The sequence below is a fragment of the Triturus cristatus genome, chromosome 11, assembly GCF_964204655.1.
Source record: "Triturus cristatus chromosome 11, aTriCri1.1, whole genome shotgun sequence".
Classification (NCBI taxonomy): domain Eukaryota; kingdom Metazoa; phylum Chordata; class Amphibia; order Caudata; family Salamandridae; genus Triturus; species Triturus cristatus.
In genome coordinates this window covers 1175728737-1175750767 of record NC_140594.1, presented here as the reverse complement: position 1 = coordinate 1175750767, position 22031 = coordinate 1175728737, and the positions used below count along the sequence as shown (strand labels likewise).

The 22031-nt window shown below is 46.1% G+C and overlaps 1 protein-coding gene across 1 annotated transcript in view; it reads left to right on the top strand.

Moving 5' to 3' along the window:
• TPRG1 (tumor protein p63 regulated 1) overlaps positions 1-20873 on the top strand; it is a 191520-nt gene extending 170647 nt beyond the window's left edge. Inside the window, exons 5-6 of the mRNA XM_085635892.1 lie at positions 8514-8667; positions 20071-20873. Coding sequence (XP_085492018.1) covers positions 8514-8667; positions 20071-20265 — 349 coding nt within the window. The 3' untranslated portion in view covers positions 20266-20873. The remainder of the gene's footprint in view (positions 1-8513; positions 8668-20070) is intronic.
• Positions 20874-22031: the final 1158 nt, after the last annotated feature.

Here is a 22031-nt window from a genome sequence, read left to right as displayed (position 1 = left end):
AAAACATTTAAAGAAACGGCATTGTTATTTACAATGTCTATAGCTTAATCACTCTCAAATGCGAGACCTATTTTTGTGCAGGTTTCTGCCCAAAAATAATCATCCCCTCAACGCAGGCACCCTTGCACCATGATACAAAGGTACCTGTGTTGGCACACGGCAGCCCATCATGTGCCAGTGCAGGGGAAAAGGACAGGAATGCGTCGTATCTGATAGATATAGTGCATTCCTGCCCTTTTCGTTTGCCGTAGGGCAGAGCAGCAAAAGCAGCTAACAGCAAAGCACATTGGTAAGACCTCACGTTGCGGAGTCTGGCCATCAGGGAAGCAAGCACGCGTTGTGTGGTCATTCTCAGCTTGAGATATTCCACCCTACCAGCCAACTCACAAGGTGCCACCGTGTGACACGATATCGGCGCCCATCGGCGATGAGCCGATATCACACGGTGGCAGGGAAAACGAGCTGAAAACCACTGCAAGTTGTGAATTTCCAGCTCGTTTTCCGAGGCTTCGAACTCCGGCGTACATTGAGGGGTGTTGATACACCGAGGACATCGGCACCAGCCTCAGAAAGCTTTATGGGGGTGGGGTTCAAAAGTATCCCTACAGTACTTCTCGGCACGCTCCCTCTTCCTCACACAGTGACATTTTTTGTGCAAGTTGGCAGCACGCTACATTAGGTACTGTGCTTGTGCAGCTCACCTGGCATACTGGCGGCTCAGAACTGCATGACTGTGACGGCGTCTGTTACCCCGGCACAAATGTGCATGTCGTTTTTACCAGTCTGCTTGGCGCGAGTCTTACCTCTGTCTTACCGGCCAACCCGGTGTGAAGCAGCGCTGATGAATGTGAACACTTGGTAAATGCATCATGTTGGCACCGCACTCGACAAACCACTAAGGGAACAGAACATTAGGGGGTTGGAAGGTGCCAGCAATTGAAACTGGCTAGCAACGTGCTTAGTGCTGCTATAAGTGCAGAAGGTGCCCCAGCACCGGAATCCGCTGCTGGATCCCCTTCATGAAGGACTTTGAATATATTACCGAGAAGAGGGAGGAGGGCCGTGCTACACCACTGAGCGAGAAATATCCGAATGTATGCAAGAGACGGGTATACAACCTGGAGCTGTGAACACCCGCCCGCATTACTTATTCGAAAAGGACGTTTCGCGAGCAGTACCTCGTTGGGTGAAAACCTGTGCCTCGGGATTTAAGTCTAGACAGCCCACTGAATTGAAAATGCATCTATCCGCACATCGGTATTTTGAACTGTGAAAAGCAAACCTAAAAAAGTATTTTCAAATACTTTTTTGTAATTTCAGAGTATACCACGTGCAAAACAATTTAGTGCTTGGAATTTTTAAATGAGTTTGCACCTCTTACCCAGTTGTCTCTACAAACAGCTAAACACATGAAAAGCTTCGGCACTTGAGACCACGCACAGTCTCCATATACCCGACCTCACGACGTGCCCAAAGGACTCTGCCTCACTATACTTCAATTTTCTTCATCTCTGGTGCACTTCTTGGCTCTCCATGAGCGCTTAGGCCCAGGTTTCTCACGATGCATGTCACGTTACACGTACGATGAGTAGCGAGAGGGGACATGTGAGCCAACTGCCTGCAAAATGAGCCCCCACCACGGCTCCCCAAAACGTGCATTAATTCTCCACAAACGGCAGCCGCCTCGCGCTCTCTCCTGTCGAGGCGTCTTGCAGGCCGCCGCTCGTTAGGCTCGGGGCCCGGCAGACGGTGCCGGCATCTTTCTCTTCCAGGGAAGTAACACGTTGACAAATGCTGCGCCGGCTCCGAGTAAACTCGCAGCGCCGAGCCATCCATCCAGCTCACCCCGGCTCCCGGAGAAGGGCGCGCTGCTCGGGGGAGTCGGGAAGGAGAGGGCTGGGGCTAATGCTCCACCCCGCTGAGGCGAGGAGACTGGGCGCGCCAGCAGGCTGGGGTGAGGCCTGGTACGAGGGAGGCAATGGGGAGCGTGGTGGTAACGGGAAAGCACCAAGCCGAGGGAGGAATACACGCCAAGACATAAAGGACGGAGGTCTGTGGTGCCTGAAAAACAAGTCAAAGTAGGAGAAGGCGGAGCAACACACGACAGCCGGGGGAGAGGACGAGCACTCCACCGCCTTTCTCCGAGGTGAAGCAGAAATGCCTCGGAGAAACGCAGTGGCGTTTTGGGATTCGGGGGCGTGTTTTTCTTTTTGTCTCCTCTTGCCATTGGCTGGAATGTTTACATTCCAGAGGAGAGAAAGAATCGAAAAAACAGCCCCCGATTCCGAAAAGGATGGGGCTTGTTTGGAGAGACAAACCTCTTCTCCAATGGCTGACCAGCATTTAAGAGGCCAGCCAATGGAGAAGAGGAGAGAAGAGAGGCGGGTTCAAGCCCCTCTTCTCCAAGTCATTAAATCTCGCAAGCGCAGCCTTCGCTAGCCGAGACCTAAAAATGCCTCCATGTTTGCCTCTTCATAAATAAACCAAAATGACACATTCTCTCATTTTCCTTGGATGGCACTTTAGTTTCTGAGACTGCAGGGCCATCTGTGCTCAGAATGCTTACATTGATTAGGGCCATTTGCCTTTCGGTGGGGTTTTACTGGTGTTTTAAGTTTAAAACAGGAAAGTCTGTAGATAGTGTAATCTGCCTCCTATGGGAAAGAATTTGTGAGAGCAGCAGTGAATTAATTTATAGTCCACTTTCATTAAAAGAGTTGGGTTTTTTGGGGGAGGAAGTGAAGCCCCACTCTTACTCTTTGTAAGTCTGGCCAAGCATTTCTTATGCCAGGGATAATATAAAGTCTTAAACACCCATTTACTGGGTCACAGTTTGTAAGCTCGCTTTTTCGATGTTCTATTTTTAATGGCATACAAAACTGTGGTAGGCATTTACATGGGAGTATTTTATTCAAGACATCATCATGGTTTTTCATTGTGTCGTGAGCACAGGCATAGTTTTTGGAAGTGTCGAAATTAAAAATGAGCTTTGTTGATGATGCACTGTATTGTGCATGGTAGGCGGGACTGCAGTCACAGCTCAGTCCCAGGTTGTTGGTAGAGGGCCACCATTTCATTGGGATCTACTCAACGGGCGATTAACCCTAAGGAAGTCTTCAGTGTTAGGCAGACTTCAGTCTTCAGTGGTAGGCAGAGGTTGCTCACGTGCATAAATTACAAAATCTAAGGTGCATAATTTGTGATATTGTAGTCTCGCTAAGCTTCCCAAGACCCCACGTGATTCTGCTGAGGTGTTTCATGCCGTTGAAGTCCTTCTGGAAGCGTACTTTGTGATGGTGAATTTTGGAATGAGTGGAAGGGGGATTTAGTCATTGAATACTAGCGGAGACATGGTAGAGCCCCAGGGACCCCACCTATGAACATTACTCTGTCTTGTTAGTAACTTTCCTGGCTGTATCCGAGTGTTCTGAAATGCTGGGCCCATCTTAGTGGTGTATATCAGAACCCACTCATCTCTCCTGGTCTTTTAACTGGCCAACTGGAGTATTGTGACTTGTCACCATCTACAACATTGCAAACTGTTTCTCAAAATCCATCATGTCGCCTTCCAACGCTCTTAGCAATCAGAAAGCCAGACCTGTGCTAATTAACAAGGTTGGTGTGTTCCATTAGGCACTAAGCGTCACATGACGTCAGACACCGCCCCTTTGAAGTCTGGCTTGACATTGTGGGGAGCGTGCTGAACCTTGGTGAAGGGTGGGAAGGGGCCGAGTCAGGTGACAGCTGTGTGTCTGTTATGAGCGGCCCGCTTATAGTCATTTTAACGCTGCCAGTTTTAGTCTAAATGAAGCTACGTAAACTGATTGCTTCTCTTGAAGTATTTCTTGGATATAAAGTATTTTGACTGACTGAATTTCTTGAAGCTACTGTGTATTTAGCAAATCTGGCCTTTTTGAATTTTCTGTGAAAAGCTAGGATTTTTTGTTTCAGACTTCTGAACTCGGTGGCCAGCAGTCTTTGCTTCATGGTGATAGTGTGTTGCCAACCTCTGCTAGGGTTGTGAAGTGCTGGTTCCTGTCAGGGTGTTGAGACTTACTCCATTGCCTCTGTGATCCTCTCTCTGCACCCTCTGGTTCTATTGCCATTAAAGCGCTTCCCATGAGTGGGACCATCTGGTGTGGTGCGGCGCTGTGTCCTCATCAGAAGCGCAACAGTCTGGAGGATGTCTTCCCTGATCTCTCTGGTGGTCCCAGTTTGGGTCCAGCTGTACTTTATTGTATCTTCTCTCCACATGAGCAACACGTTCCCAAAAGGAGGATTCCCCCACACCCTCCAAGTAAGTAGTGTCTGTGTACCGTCATATGCATTCTACTCACTTAGTACAACTTTTGTATGCAGTAAAGTTAACTGCGTGCACGAATGCCGGGTGGAAATAAGGCTGCCCGTGGCTCACGCAGTGGGCCACCTAAAAGGGCCACTTAGGCACACCTCCACCCCTCTCGTTGAGGGGACGCATGGAGGAGTCCCAGTCCGGTGCGCCGGCCACGTCACTTCCGGCGCGCAGAGGGTAGGGGCGAGGTATTTATACTTGCCCCTGCCCATCTGGCGCCCTCTTTGGTGGCGGACCAGTGGTTCAGGGTATTCAAGGGGGGAATCCCCTCATCACTGGTAGCACCGATTGGATTGGCCACGGTGCAATTTGGCTCTTCAGACGGGCAGGGCAGCGTAGCTCAGTCACCGCTGCCTGCCCTTGGATCGCCCGTAAGTTAACCCACCGCGTTGGCATCCTTTTGTCTGGATAAACCTGCAGCAAACTTTTCCCAACAAAATTGTGTTGGGTGATTTATTCATTCCCATTACATGCTAGGTTCTGGAAAGGGGGGGGGGGGTGCCTATATAGGCACTATGTGTGCGACTGCTCACAAAGTTCTGTTTTGTGGGTGCCCATCCCAAGGCACAATGGCGAGCTTCAAACCCCCTCGTCTCCTCTGGAAACACCCGTGTTCCATCACTGAGCACGAAATGGCACCCCAAAAAAACAGCCGCACTGTCATGTTTTCTACAGCCGAAAATTGAAACTGAGCCGGGACAGGAAATTCCTCAAATCCGGATGTATGAATCCCTTTTGCAGTGAAAAACGATCATGAACGGAGCTCTAAGAATTATAGAATAAACCCTCGCAGAGAAGAGACACCGCTGCTCGCCCCAGGCTGACCTCAGACTTCGAAAGCATCGTCTGACAAGAACAGGAGTGTTTTTGGAATTTAAATTTCGCACATTAAGTTTTAGAAGCTGACAAACTTTGCGCCTTACGAACAAAACAAGCTAGGTTTTAACTTTTCTAAACTTGGCCTCCAGATAAAAATTCCTTTATTACAAAATTTCGTGAAAGATATTTTGCAGAAGCGAATTCTCTCTCTAAAACTGGGGTTTTCCGACAATTCCTTCTTTTGCGGGATGTTTTACACGCATTTCTTCTTTTAAAACCCCTCAAAGTTTGCAGCATAGATGGGATGCTGTGCTTGAGCACATGAATTACCCCCCCCCCCCCCACACACACACACACACAAGGTGTAGGTAAGTGCACGCGCCCTGCTGAAAGTGCAGTCTTGAAGAGAACCCTGGTGACCCACACAGAGGGTCCGGTGAGCTTGGACTCCGCTCCAGACGAACATCTATCTGAAAGGCCTCCCCCAGACGGAGGGTAAGCTCTAGGATAAAGGGGGTGGGGGCACACCCTGCAGCACCCCCTTCTGGGAACGAGTAATCCTCGAGCCCCATTCCAGGCCCAAATGACAGGGTTTCAGCTTTCACTGCGAGGCAGCAGCCGTGCCAGGCCTCCGGCAAAGCCCCGTATTGTGTCTGTAAACCGGGGATCAGCGTGTGTTTTAAATACAAAGCCCGCGCAGGGAATGCTGGGATGCGGAGTGTACTGTGCGGGAAGCGCCCGCTTCCTCGGGGGCGTGAGACAAACACCAGCCATATATTCCAGCAAGAAATATCCCTCTCGGTGTGTCCCGGGCCTTGCTTCCTGCCCACAGCCCAGCTGCCCACTGGCTCCAAGCAGCGAGGGGCACGTGACCCATCCCGGTGCTTTAGGCGAATGCCATGCCCTGTGATCAGGATGCCAGGATCACACAGTGCGCAGCTTTTACAAATGTCATCCGATTGGCACTGCTCGGCAGAGTACCCACATGAGCTCAGGAAGCCCCCATTGATGTCACCCTCATAATGTCGTCACAGGTGTCTGGTGGGTCCCAGCGCGTGGCTCAAAGTGGCCGCACATATGTAAATAAGGCAATAATATCACATTTGCACCAATGAGCGGCGTGGTAAGGTTGCAGGTTGTATTGTGGCCCCGAATTTCCCTATGTAATGTCCTTAAGTTGTTAATGTCTTCTCAAGTCCAAGTCTCTATGGGGTGTTGGTTTCACCATTGTTAAGCAACTCTTACACCAGTTCTTGCAAAAGGAACATCTGCACCAGGACAAGACTGACCCCAGTGACGCTCTTAACAAAGACACGACCCAGCGCTCTCAGCTTCCTCCCTTTCTCTCTCATTTGAAAATACGCTCAACTGTTCTGAAAAATGAATGAACAAGATGAAGTGGGCGGGATCGGGAGGGCATGACGTGCCTAAGATTTTTTGATGTATGAAAACCCGTTCTCCTACTTTTTGTGAGAAGACAACCCTCCCGGGGTGATTTATTCCGATAAGAAAACTGCTTCAGCTGAAGTGTCGTTCAGTGAGTCTCCTGTGCAGCGAAACCGAAGCCGGGCAGACAGCTAAACAAGCCTTCCTGCCTGGGTGCCTGCTAGCCTGAAAGAAATGCAAATGTGTGCAACGTGTTCATCTGCAAATGTGAAGGGTGCTTGGGAGCGGGGCTGGCTTGAATCGATCAAATCACTCAAAGCTTTGTGATGACAAAGATGTATTCCTTTTGAGTGATCGTGAAAAGACTGAGTTGTGAAGTGTGTGCTTTTAATTGTAACTGCATTTATATAAAGCTTACTACCCCTGAGGACATTTGGAAGTGACAGTTATGTACAAAAATGGCATTATGTACAATCTGGGTACTGCTAAAATGTATATTTTGGAAGCACCATTTCATCTTAAAACGTTTTGCACATTTTGTAGCCGTCTATCTTATAGTGTGTGTAATGCAAGTTTAAAATAATGCCTTACATCTTCACAGCGCTTTCTGTCACAGGCAGTGACCTCATAGCACGAAACATATACGTCACCAGTTTCCACTGCACCAACCAAGATTTCATTCTGTGGCTCTGCATACAGACAGACCCCTGCCGTGCATTAACTAATACAGGTTTCATAATGTACTACAGTGCATGTTCCCCTCAGTAACACATTTTATGACTTATTTTTCATTTTAGCTCCACGTTATTTCATATGTAGCTATCTGACGATGAAAGAACAAAAAAAAGACAGTATATTTTGTTTTTGTAGCCACACCTTTCACCCCGCTCACTGGCCCCGCCCCCCCTTGCATGCAGCATCACAGTTCCCAATCTTTTTTTAATGCGCTTCAACCGCTGGATGGGGGGGGGGGCAGAGTATAGACCAGGAGACCATGGGGTACGGCATTTCTGTTCTTCATTATTGTGCATTCATTTTCGCATTTACCCGATTCTAAGGCTCTCAATACGAGCAGCGCGGATCATTCTGGTATGCGCGGTAGAGACTGAGGAAAGCCGCTAATAAGAGCTCACACAGCTTTCATGGAATATATTGGGAGGAAATCCTAGATATTTACTGGGCCAGGTGGATTATGGTGAGTAGGCACCAAAACCTGCATGTTATTCCCCATTCTAAGGGACAACTCATAGCTGGGTGGTAGTTACCGTGCCTGATGACCTCGATGGCTATCGGACCAAACACCAGGCCTCTTGTAATGAGGGTCCAAGGTCCTGATTACGAGTGTAGGTGCGGTTTAGCGCACCTGATAAATAACGATACCACGGAGTACGTTATTCATCAGGTGCGATAAACCGCACCTTTTACGAGTTTGTGGGGAATAACACACGGATTTTGGTGTTTAATGCAACAAAATCTACATGGTACGGTAAATATCGAACTTCTTTCCCCTGTTATATTTTGGAAGGTTTGACCTGCCGAACTTTAATGACGCTTGAGGTATTTAATGCCTCCATTAATTATTGGATGTGTTATATACCTGAAAGTTCGTAATTACGACCCATGGGTAAACACGGGATGACGCATGGGTCGGAATTAACCGACCAAGTCGTAATCAGACCCTAAGTGGGGCTGTGCTCCAGTACCACATCCTTGTCGGAGTCCAAAGCAAAAGAGGCGGATCTGGCCAACTCAATGGAATGGTCTTTGACTGGAGGGATATTATTACACAGCAGCCATACTCACCCGCTCTATCATGCACCTTGGCTTGGCACAGAGCTTGGCATTGGTCCAGTGTCCATCCAATGGAATGCGGACAATAGTGTGTTTCCTTCCTCTTGAATTTGTGTTGTGTTCCTTCGACCGACATGCTTTTGACAATTTCCTCCATGTATTGCAGACGAGAGGGGGAAGGCGTGCGCCTGTACTGGGACAAGCTGCGCGAAGCGTCAGTCCTTTCGCGCTGGAACCCCTGGTCGACGGACGTTCCCTTCACGACGTTCACTGACCACCCGGTGAAGAGCTGCAGCGAGAGGTTCGCCATCATCTGCCAGGTAGAGAACAGAGCAGGCTCAGATAATGCATCTTGAAAGTGCTTGAATCAGGAAGTGGTCTATTGTTGGGCACCGAGGGGGTTAACCACGTGCCAGGGAATTAGAAGAGGGACTTTGTGCACTTCCTGTGCACAGAGGTCCCGACTGTGCTGCTAAATTACAAAACTTGGACAGTGAGCCACCAAGGCTTGGACTCAAAGAACTACCAAACCTTCACCCCCCATGAGCATCAGAATTCGGGGTGATATCTGAAACTGACTCAACCCCAACTCACCACCCTACACCTCACTCTGAGCTCTACATGCTCCCTTGTATGAGATTTCTCTTGGTGTTTTAAAAACACACCTGATCAGACTGAATAAAAACCACGTAGGGAACGTTGACTTCTACTTAATCAACTAAAATCAGTTCCTCAGGTAAAAATGCAACACAGAAGTTACATTTGGTAATCCCATCTACCACACAGAGTGCTTTTCTCTTCTATAGAATTGTTTCCACCATTCAAGTACCCCCACACACTTGCACACATACCTTCACTGCACAACTGTAAAAGAGCAAAATATGTTTTATTAATAATTCTGGCTCGAAATCAGAAAGAGCAGGCTGGTAACTTTAGCAACCTCCTTCTAAAAACATATTTTGTCAAGTACAAAGGAAACTAAAAACAACTTTTATGAAACAACCTCTACCCAGTACCACTAAGGTAAAAAAAAATATAAAACATAATTTCCTTTCTATTTTCTCAAACCAAACTTTAAAAAATAAAAGTAAAATTTGTTTTCATACTTTTTTTTAGCAAAAAATAACCTGTCCATCATTGTGCTCTATCAAAAACTGTGGTGACTGTAAGTAATTTAGCGAAAGATCTTGCAAGTTTGGAACATAAAATGGGTGTTTCTTTCTGAACAGGAAAATATTTATTGAAAGCAGAGAATTACTGGAATATACTGATCTGTTTTATGTTGTAAAAAGAAGAAGAACATTCCGAGGGCCTCCTTTAGACCCTGGTGGGAAGCCCAACATGAGAGGGGTGGGGTGGGGGGAGGCCACCATCTCCGCCAGCCTGGCAGAGGGTTACCTACCCTCTTTAGAGACGCTGGTCTATCTGGCTATCATCGTGCCAGTGTGCCCCCCTTACAAGGGCATCCACTGGCGCAGACCCGGTGGCGAGGGAAGCCCTGCTGACTTGCGGGGATGCTGCTGCCCTGTCAAACCCTATACAAATGGGGTTCACAAACTTTTCTATGCCCTGCCCCTCCCCCCCCAGGAATTGTCTGATTAATGTTCACACCCCCTACAAAAGTCTTGCCGGACTCCTATTATGCAGACAGTACATACTTTCCCTCTCTGTCGCACCTCCTGAAATGCCATCTCGCACCGCCTGGGGGTGCGGGCCCCCCAGGTTGGGAGCCCCTGCTAAACAAGGCCCTTAATTTTGTCGTTAAGAACACAGAATTTTCGAATAAAACGCCCTTTGCTTTGTTCCCTCACACATTCCCTCTGTAGAAGGGAGCGATCCTTGAGCTGTTCCTAGCAGGGTGCAGCTGACAATGGGCACCAATGGGAATGAAGTGTTCACATTTTGTTGACATGTTTTCCTTGGAACACACAATAAGTGCGGGCTCAGGGACCGGAGCATCATAAAGTTATCAATTCATGCCATTCTGTGGTTCTTAGAAGTCAGTGTGACCGTGGCATGGGCTGGTTTAACTATGCCAATAATCAATCACTGATTATTAATATATTCTTGTCTCTGGTTTTTAGCGAAGACTATTTAAAGAGCATCTAAATCGGGGTCAAAGGGTATACATTGCGAAGCACTTCCAGGGATGTCATTTTATCAAAGTGTTTGTGATGTCAGTTCTGTTATCACTATTGTTTTCACGACAGACCTCTATCAGCATCTTTGTAACAGCCTCACTTGCACACTAGCATTCATCGTCTGTTAAATCACGTTTTTTTCTTAATTAATACTTGGCGCAAAGCCTCAAGTCGTGCATCCCTACTAGACTCTTGACCATTGTACTTTATTTCAACGAGAAGTTAGAAAGACCTGCATATAAGCCTCTTTCAAATGTCTCAGGCATGGTATATGCGACAACAACAAGGTGATGGATGGAATGCTTGAATTCATCTCAGACACTGGCATTCGCTCGGGCCGCAGCCCAAACCATTGTTTTTCGCCACCATGCCACCTCAGTTTGGACTCGGCCACATCCAAATCAGCTTTGACCCTGCTCCAATTGGAATAGTCCAGGTGAAACTGCCCGGCCAGGTCCTCCCTGAGCCAGAAAACAAGCAACGAGGACCGGTTTCACCCTTATTGTGGGCTCATCAGCCAGGTATAGCTTGATTCCAGTGGCGCAGTGAGCACGGGACCCACATCTGGGCATATCTATCGCACTTAGGACGGCATCTGCAACAACATTAGGGTAATGGATGGAATATTTGAATTCATCTTAGCCACTCATGCCAGCTCCCCCTGCAACAGTCCTTCTGTCCAGCTTGCCCGCAGTCCGCTACCCTCAGCTGCCTCCGGTTTGTGCCTCTGCTTGTTTTCTGCTAGCTTTTCCGCCTCTTCACTGCTCACTCCTTCCCTCTGCTCATTCTGCCCATTATTTTGCCTCCTTCTGCTCGTTTCTGGCCTTTATTCTCCCTCTTCCTGCTCATTCTGTTCTTCATTTTGCCTCTTACTGCTCGTGTCTTACTTTTATTTTGCTTTGTTCTGACTTTCATTTGCCCGATTTCTGCTAATTTCTGACAATTACTCTGCCGCCTTCTGCTCGTTTTATCCTTCATTTAGCCTCTTCCGGCCGTTTCCCTCCTCTCGCCATTTCCCAAATCCAAATAAGTGAATAACATATCCACCACTCAATTTACTTCATATTTCACTATACTAATTTTCAACACTTATCCTTTATGGGTTCCGGAGTAGTGTGCTACTCGACAGAAAAGCGCTTTAACACCCATCAGGGGTAACAGGTGCTATATAAATGCGAACCTTTTTTCCCCTTTAATCCCTCCGTTATCCATCTCACTCCAAATAACTGACTAATATCCACCACTCAAATTACTTTGATATTTCACCATACTAATTCACCACTAATCCTTTATGGGTTTCCAGAGTACTTTGCTACTCGCCCAAAAAAAAAAAAGCGCTTCAGCACCCCATCAAGGGTAACAAGCGCTATATAAATACAAACCTTTTTTCCTCTTCCATCCTTCTGCTATCATTCCGAATCCAAATAACTGACTAACATATCCACCACTTAAAATTTCTTGCAAGTTTAACTATACTAATTCAACACTAATCCTCTATGGGTCCCGGAGTAGCGTGCTACTCACCGAAAAAACGCTTTGACGCCTCGTCAGGGGTAGTAAGCACTATATAAATGCAATTACAATACAATACAATCTGCAACAACAACAAGGTGGTGGATGGAATGTTTGAATTAATCTCAGCCTCTGACAAATGCTCTGACCGCATCCTAATCCATCGTTTTTCACCCACCATGCCACCTCAGTTTAGACCCAGCCATATGCAAATCAGCTGTGGCCCTGCTCCCATCAGAACAGTCGAGCCAAAACTGCCAGGCCAGGTCCTCCCTAAACTGGAAAACAAGCAACCCAGTATTGGTTTTACCCTTAGTATGGGCTCATCAGCATCATTCCAGTGGCACACCAAAAATCGATGTATTGGGATGCAGTCCGGGCGATTACTAGTGGCTGAGATGAATTCAAGCATTCCATCCATCACCTTGTTGTTGTTGCAGTTGACTCCCTAAGTGCACCGGGTATGGCCAGACGTGGGTCTTGGGCTCACTGTGCCACTGAAACCAAGCTAGAGCTGGCTGAAGAGCCCTAATTAGGGAGAAACATGTCCAAGGTTGCTTGTGTTTCGGCTCAGGGAGGACCTGGCCTGGTTGTTCAGTCTGGACTGTTCCCACGAGGAGCAGGGTCAAGACTGATTTGCATATGACTGGGTCCAAACGGGGGTGGCAAGGTAAGCAGCATATGATGGATTGGGAGGCAGCCTGGGCAACTGCCGTTGTTGAGATTAATTCAAGCATTCCATCCATCACCTTGTCGCTTCTGTATCGGGCATGGTATGGTTATGCACCGAGCCTTAGCATAGCATGCCTACCACATTGTTGCTTTATTTGTACCTCACCTTAACGTACCCACTATACAGAACACAAATGTCACAGTGCAACATAAAATCAAACACAAAGCTGCAATGAAGTGTGTTAGACTTGACATCCCTGGTATGGTTTTCCCCCAAACTTTTTGCCTTCATCAATCCTTTGTTTCTGAATTCGTTTTCGCTGGCTTCTGGTCTCTGTGGGGCTTGCCACTGATAACCAGCGCTAAAGTGATTGGACTGCACCTCATTGGGACATTTATATTACATGTAAGTCCCTAGTAAATGTTACTACATGTACCCAGGGCCTGTAAATTAAATGCTGCTAGTGGGCTTGCAGCATTCATTATGCCACCCATTAAAGACATGTCTCAGTGCTGCCACTGCAGCCTGGAGTGCAGTTTTAAACTACCATTTACCACTGGCAAAGTGAAAGGCGCTGCACTCCAGTGGTAACTCACTGGAGGAGCTTTTCCCTCGGTACATGTTGGTGGCCATGAGTTCCTACTGATCCTCATGAGAAGACTTAATGAAAAGATTGACATTGAAGTCCTCAGTGATGGCCCTAAGGAACAGTGGGGCATCGTGCATCCCCACCACTGCAGCGCGGGTGCCCTTTCCATTGGGGAAATATCAGCTTTCATAGAACGTAAGCTTGCTTTGAATTGTTAAACATTCTGACGTGGAAGTCAGTTGGTGGTTTAGGTGGAATATCCCCCGGTATATTTAGAAAATACCACAAACCACAAAGCCGAGCTTTGATGCTATTGATTATGAGTCAACGATTGTCGAATGGCGGTAGCAACAACTCTATGGGACTTCCATATGTTTGATCGGTTTCTCGTTTGGTTTCACAAGTAGGTTTGTGACCACTCAGTGGGCCGTCCTCCGCCTCATGGATGATGTGACATAACTGAGGCGTAGACGTAACAGTGACGCTGCACACAGCAAGAAGCCCGACTGTGGTGCTCCCAATGGCATTGTGGTTACCAAAGACTTTGTCTCACTTGGCGTGACCAGGGAAATTCCGCAAGAAAACCAGAAAGCAGCGGAGACCCAGCGCAAACAGAAGCTGCAGATGTGAGTGCATTAGCACGTGGTCCGGTTGTGCTATTCAACCTTGCCCTGTGGTTGCAAATCAATGGCTTAAGACTGTAAGGTTTGGTGCAGCACATTAAAGTCAAGCAAGAGGCAGACAACCACCCAAGGGCAGCCAGTGAGAGACACTGCTCCCTTCTGCTGTTTCTTGAAATCCTTGATGTCTGCTTCATATTAGATCAGAAAAAAACACGACAGACTGTTGTTAGGGTCACTGTTCGTCTGATGTCACTTCCGCTACCTGTATGATTTTATTGAAAATACTGATCTACCCTTCACAGTCCTTCCATAGTGATAAGTGTTTTGAATACAGGTGAAACGGTCATAGCAGCCAATTTTAGAAAGTTATTGTGAGCAGAGGTCATTGGAATCTCGAAAACCTGGCATTATTTTACCTGAATCATAGGTTTGCAAAGAGTGACCGGGTAAGTTCGCCAACCTTTGACATGAGGGCAGCATGAAGGAAAATCCCTGTCCCGTCCCCACACCACCAAGAACTCTTTTGTAAAAAAAAAGTGGCCAAAATGAAGCATTATAAAGCTTGTTTAGAAAATAAATTGACTGCAAAGATATAGGTTTGAGTCAGTTCATAGGTTGAAAGCCTAAAATTGTTCTGTAGTCCAACCTTATACTTCTGCCAGTAGAAGGTACGTTTCCTCCTCTTTCAAACATTCCATTATGTGTTGAGTAGCCATGGGGAGCATTGCAGAATAATTTGTGTGTATTGGCAGAAGGCATGAACGTCACATAAACGGTGCCACATCACGTAAACTGTAATACCAACACACCCAATGGAACATACTCCATCAACCCAGACAACCTCTTGTCCAAAGACACCCATAATCCTACACAACCTCAAAACCCAACACATCCATTGAAATGCACCCCACCAATGCACGGTCCTCTCCTTTGGCACCTGGAATTGAGACATTGATGAGAGTTAGAGAGAGATGGGACCTCTTGGATGCAATGCATGGTCCTCTCATTTGGTACCTGGAATCGAGGCATTGATGAGAGTTGGATAGAGATGGGACCTCTTGGATGCATGCATGGTACTTTCCTTTGGCACCTGGAAGCGAGGCGTTGACTCGCATTGGAAAGACATGGGAGCTCTTGGATGCAATGCACGGTCCCCTCCTTTGGCACCTGGAATCGAGGCGTTGACTCGCGTTGGAGAGCGATGGGACCTCTTGGATGCAATGAATGGTCCTCTCCTTTGGCACCTGGAATCGAGGTGTTGATTCGAGTTGGAAAGAGATGGGACCTCTTGGATGCAATGCATGGTCCTCTCCTTTGGCACCTGGAATCGAGGTGTTGATTCGAGTTGGAAAGAGATGGGACCTCTTGGATGCAATGCATGGTACTTTCCTTTGGCACCCGGAATCGAGGCGTTGATTCGCGTCGGAAAGAGATGGGACCTTTTGGATGCAATGCATGGTCCTCTCATTTGGCACCTGGAGTTGGGGTGTTGATTTGAGTTGGAAAGAGATGGGACCTCTTGGATGCAATGCATGGTCCTCTCATTTGGTACCTGGAGTTGGGGTGTTGATTTGAGTTGGATAGAGATGGGACTTCTTGGATGCAATCTATGGTCCTCTTCTTTGGCACCTGGAATCGAGGAGTTGATGAGAGTCAGAGATGGGATCTCTTGGATGCAATGCATGGTCCTCTCCTTTGGCACCTGGAATCGAGGCGTTGATTCACGTCGGAAAGAGATGGGACCTCTTGGATGCAATCTATGGTCCTCTCCTTTGGCACCTGGAATCGAAGCATTGATGAGAGTCAGAGATGGGATCTCTTGGATGCAATGCACGGTCCTCTCCTTTGGCACCTGTAATCGAGGCATTGATGAGAGTTGGATAGAGATGGGACCTCTTGGATGCAATGTATGGTCCTCCCCTTTGGCACCTGGAATTGAGGAGTTGATGAGAGTCAGAGATGGGATCTCTTGGATGCAATGTATGTTCCTCTCCTTTGGCAACTGGAATCGAGATGTTGATGAGGATCAGAGAGAGATGGTACCTCTTGGAGGTGATGTATGGTCCTCTCCCATGGTACACGAAATGGAGGCGTTGATGAGAGTCAGAGAGAGATGGCACCTCTTGGATGCAATGTATGGTCTTCTCCTTTGGTACGTAGAGTTGAGGCATTGGGGAGAGTCGGAGAGAGATGGGACCTCTTGGATACAATGCATGGTCCTCTCCTTTGGCACCTGTAATTGAAGCGTTGATGAAAGTCAGAGAGAGATGGGAACTCTTGGATGCAATCCATGGTCCTTTCCTTGTTAAACAACCAAAATATAGAATCCAAAATATAGACAGGACAGAATATTGACTCTAAAATATAGATAGCACAGAATATCGAATTACCAAAATATAGGTAGGACAGAATATCGAAATTGGGGTATGAAATATCTATTTCCATAATATCGAATTTGAAAATATAGATTTCCATAATATGGAAAAAAAATTGTGTTATGTATGGTAGTATATGTGTTAAAATTATGTATCATTTTTGTAACTTATGTTTAATTTTTTTTAAAGTAATGAATATTATGTAATAAAATTTTTGCGTAATTTAATTCCGTAGCGGGTAGTGGGTTTATAGTGGAATACGGTGGGAAGTAATTTAATTATAGTAAATTAAATTAAATATTCATTTTTATTCATATGTATTGATAATTAATTGAGTGATCATTATTAATTGGTAATTAATTTTTATTAATTGGTAATTGTTATTAATTGCTAATTAATTTCTATTAATTGATTAATTGCTAATGTTAATTGTATTTTTTATTATTGGGAGTGGGTTGTGGGTTTATAGGGGAATTGGGTGGGAAGTAAATTAATTGTAATAAAGTAAATATTAATTTGTATTTATATGTATTGATAATTGATAATTATTAATTGGTAATTAATTTTTAATAATTGGTACTTCATTTTTTATTTCAATGGTAATTATTTTTTATTAATTGGTAATTATTTTTAATTACCTTTTTTATTGGTATTGATAATTTAATCTTATTTTAATATTAAATCATTACTTTTCCTACTGTTGCACACTCAGGAGTAGGAATAGTAATGTTTACCCTCCCGCTATCCAACACTTTCTCTACTGTTGCACTCACTGGAGTGGGAATAGAAATTTTTACCCTTACGCTATCCAACGCTTTCCCTACTGTTGCACTCTCTGGAGTGGGAATAGTAATATTTACCCTCTTGCTATCCAACGCTTTCCCTACTGTTGCACACACTGGAGTGGGATTAGTAATTTTTTCCCCTACGCTATCCAACGTTTTCCCTACTTTTGCACTCACTGGAGTGGGAATAGTAATTTTTACCCCTACGCTATCCAACGCTTTCCCTACTGTTGTACTCACTGGAGTGGGAATAGTAATTTTTACCACCCCGCTATCCAACGCTTTCCCTACTGTTGCACTCTCTGGAGTGGGAATAGTAATTTTTACCCTCCCGCTATCCAACGCTTTCCCTACTGTTGCACTCACTGGAGTGGGAATAGTAATTTTTACCCCTACGCTATCCAACGTTTTCCCTACTGTTGCACTCTCTGGAGTGGGAATAGTTATTTTTACCCTCCCGCTATCCAATGCTTTCCCTACTGTTGCACTCTTTGGAGTTGGATAGTAATTTTTACCCCTACGCTATCCAACGTTTTCCCTACTGTTGCACTCTCTGGAGTGGGAATAGTAATTTTTACCCTCCCGCTATCCAATTCTTTCCCTACTGTTGCACTCTTTGGAGTTGGAATAGTAATTTTTACCCCTACTCTATCCAACGTTTTCCCTACTGTTGCACTCACTGGAGTGGGAATAGTAATTTTTACACTCTCACTATCCAACAAAATCTCTACTTTTTTTTACATGACATTTATTATTTTTACATTTTAAGCTTTTTTATATTATTTTAAGTATGCTTTATTTAATTGTTTTTAATATTTAATTACTTTTATATTTTTAATACATAAAAAAAATCGATATTTTAGCTAACTATATTTTAGCATTCTATATTTTGGAATCGATATTTTAGTACTTACCTGTTTGTAGATAGGGATTCTATATTCTGTACTTCTATATTTTGGAGTCGATATTTTGGGCATTCTATATTATGTCCCTCGATATTTAGTCACTGAACCCCTCTCCTTTGGTACCTGGAATTCAGACGTTGAGGAGAGTTAGAGAGAGTTGTGACTTCTTGGATGCAATGTATGATCCTCTGCTTAGCCACCTGGAAGTGAGACGTTGATGAGAGTTGAAAAGAGATGGGACCTCTTGGATGCACTATATGGTCCTCTGCTTCGGCATCTTGAACGAGACGTTGATGAGAGTCGGAGAGCGATGGGACCTCTTGGATGCAATGTATTCTCCTCTCCTTTGGAAGAACCAACCAATCCAGTGCACAGCATGCATGACTTGGATATCCACTCAGACCGATACCTGTGCCTCGACTCACAATTCAATCCATTTTCTTTTTTTTCAGTTGACGTTTATCAGGAAAACATGATCTTTTTCCCAATCACCAACTGCACGAGCTGCTGCCGGAACAATTATTCATTTTAATTGTAAATTGGGATTATAAATCAATGTATATAGCACTTACGACCCCTGGCGAGTCATTGAAACACTTTTTCAGCAGGTAGCACACTACTCTGGAAACCAAAATCAGAAGTTAGTACAAATGTTTGGTGTTTTGGGCTTTTCTTGTGCATTGGTTGTGGTAGGTTTGGACTCTTGATTCATGTGTGTTTAGCAGAGTTTGGAGTAAGGATGGAAGAATGGGTTTGAAAAGGGAGAGTTTGGAGTTGGGGTACAATTATAAGAAAGGATTTGTAAAGGGGAAAAGTCTTGTTTTTTGTAAGTAGTAGTTGGGTCTGCTTGTTAGTGGGTGTGATGGCTGTAGGAGGGGTGAAAGTTTGAGAAGGATGTTCGATAGTTCATAGAAGTCGGAAAGTCTGGGATGAGTCAGAGGGATGAGAAACATATATCTTTTTTTCTTTTTGAGGCTCTGTGCATTGCTTTGTAACTCTAAAGACCTCTTTTCCTTGTCACACTCTATTCCTGGGAGAGAACTTAAGTCTAGCCACTGCCTGTTAACAGAAGCCGCCCTACACAAAAAAGAAACTCTTTTGGAGCAGATGTTTTTCAGTACTGGGCACGCGTTTGGAATTCTGTTCCTTAGTCCATTAATGGCATTTAAAGGTTGTCTTTTCCCATTTAAATGCTAATGCTCGTCTCTTCCGGTTTACCCACACGAGGCAGGGTTCTCTCCCTCACTGCAGCCCGCCTGCTTCTCTCCTCCCGCCACTTCATGCACCCAAAGAGATGCACATATGGTGTGTTTAAATTGCACGTATAGAGTGGCTAATACTTATGTCAAGGTGTCGAAGCGCTTTACGGTGAGTAGCACACTTCCCGGAGCCCAAAGTTAGTGGTCAGTCCATTAGTTATTGGGGTCAGTATTGTATGCTCATTCCTTGCAGCGCTAGCATACAACTGTCATACTGCGCTAGCATACAGCGCTAGCATACAGCTGTCATACAGCGCTAGCATACAGCTGTCATACAGCACTAGCATACAGCTGCCAAACAGCACTAGCATACAGCGCTAGCATACAGCGCTAGCATACAGCTGTCATACAGCACTGTCATACAGCACTAGCATACAGCGCTAGCATACAACTGTCATACAGCGCTAGCATACAGCTGTCATACAGCACTGTCATACAGCACTAGCATACAGCGCTAGCATACAACTGTCATACAGCGCTAGCATACAGCTGTCATACAGCACTAGCATACAGCTGTCATACAGCGCTACCATACAGCTGTCATAGAGCGCTAGCATACAGCTGTCATACATCTGCCGAGCAGCCCATGACCATCCAGGAGTGAGTCCCATCACATACAGACGGGTAGCTGGCTGTCGTGACATGCAATACTGATGCTTGTAAGCTGGCTCCTTGTGTTGCATGTGCCCTTTCTGCTCATGAAGGCGGTCCCCAGAGCAGCTGCTGAATACATGTCCAGAATTTTATAAATATAAAAACACAGCATTGCCAGGGAGGGCGGGGCATTGGACTCCTGTCAGGTCACGCAAAGTAGGGTGTCTATAAATTGTACTAACTCTCGCCCTCTCCTCTCCCCCCCAGGTGGATGCTTTCACAGCCGAGCTGGTCCAGGCCGTTCAGAAGGCCCATAAGATGGACCCGGTCCCGGGCAGAGCCAATGGCGCGGTGGTCCTGAACCAGCCAATCCTGATCGAGACCTACGCGGGATTCATGTCTTACATCGGAAACCGGAACAAGCTGGGCTACTCGCTGGCGCGCGGGAGCGTGGGCTTCTGAAAGCAAAGTTTGGACTGCTCTGTAACATTTGAAGACACCTGCCGCTGTGTTTTTAAAGATAAACGAGCCGAAAGGGGCCAGACGGCTGCGTCTTGGCGACTCCGATGAAAATAACATTATGGATATAAGATGCATAAATATATTGGTCTGAAGAATGGGGAATAACACTCCATAATTCGCCTACTATGTTATCGTCTCTGATGTATTATTGCATTGATGAAAAGTGTATTGCTGCCAAAAACGGGTTGAATGTTTGCTGCTGAGGGGCAGAGGGCTTATAGGAAGCCAGAGGCCACCCCACCTCTGATGAGTAGAGGCCTTCACCAGCCTCCTGTCCCCCATCTTCTGGGTAAAGTCTACTTTCAATGGGTTTTTTTTCTAAAAGGAACTCGCCTCAGCCTCTGAGGAACTACTGGAGCCAGCAAACAATTTGAAAGGAAGTCAGGACTTGGCGGCCAAGCCAAGGCGGCCCACGCGCCCAGGAAGGCACTCTTCATACAAAGGCTTCATGGATGCGGGGCGCCTTTAATCAGACTTTGTCGGGATGTTACTCTTTCTATGTCTGTTGAAATTAATTCATGTTTTTAATCAAAGTTTTAAACACACAACAGTGTCCTGTTTTGCTGATCATTTCTGGAGTTTGTGTTCTTTTGTATGAATAAAAGTGCGCCACGAAGAGAGAGATGGACTCAGCAGTTTCAAGGAGGCCGCTTCTCTTTCTCTCAGTGTACCTGTGCAAAAGGAACCTGTATGAAAAATGAATGCACTTTCAAAGTGAGCTGCGAATGAAAAAAGTGTTTTAAACTCTAAGGGGGTCATTTACGAGAGCCCTGCGTCACTTTGGCACCAGGTAAAGTTATAAATACATGACGTAGGTCTCTGAATCAGAATCATGAAAATAATCCACATTTGTAAAGCGCAAACAATCACTCGCAAGGGTCTCTAGGCACTGGGGGCCGTCGGGAAGATTAAGCAAGCTATTGCCCAGAGTCACATGGTGCTGGGCTAATCTGCCGCCGGCGCTGTGGATCGAACCGTGATCCCCAGATTCCGGAGTCAGTCGCCCTGGCCGCGGCACCACACCTCTTCCGCGCAACGCAAAGCCACCCTGCGTGGCTTTGAGTGGCCTCATAAATCTTGAGGAAGGTGACACTGGGCAAATTACTGCATCGCCTTACTCTGCGCCTGATAAGTGTTCCATGTGGTGGGTTTTCCCACGCAACACCCATGAATTTTGACAACGCCCCAGATTTACAAAGTCCTGTAAACCTGGGGAAGCGCCAAATCCTTTCGCCTCCTGAGGTGAGGCGTAACGAGAAGAAATATAATTATTTCTCCTTGTTTTTTACACTCTCTATGTGTAGTGCATTTTTTCAGCACAGATAGAGGAAAACGGCCCTTAGGAATGTTTTTGTGCAGGAAGGGGCCCCTTCTCAATCCTGAATGCAGTGGAGGCGCCATTGCACCACGGTGCAAGAGTGCATAAAAGATGCCGACATGGCGCCGGCGCAGGGGAAAGAACAGGAAGGCACCGTATTGGCTCAATACAGTGCACTCCTGCCCTTTCACTTTGACGTAGGACAGTGCAGCAAGGTGACTTGCCGAACTGCCCTACGCCAAAAATATCGTAAATGAGGGCCTAATTCTATTACTTTTCGCTCTTGCTACTGTGGCAACTGGACTTTTGAAGGACCTTTCAGAACTTCCAGGGACGCTGACCCCTGTGTCCAAAGTCACCCCACCACAACAGAGGACCAATGAGTGGC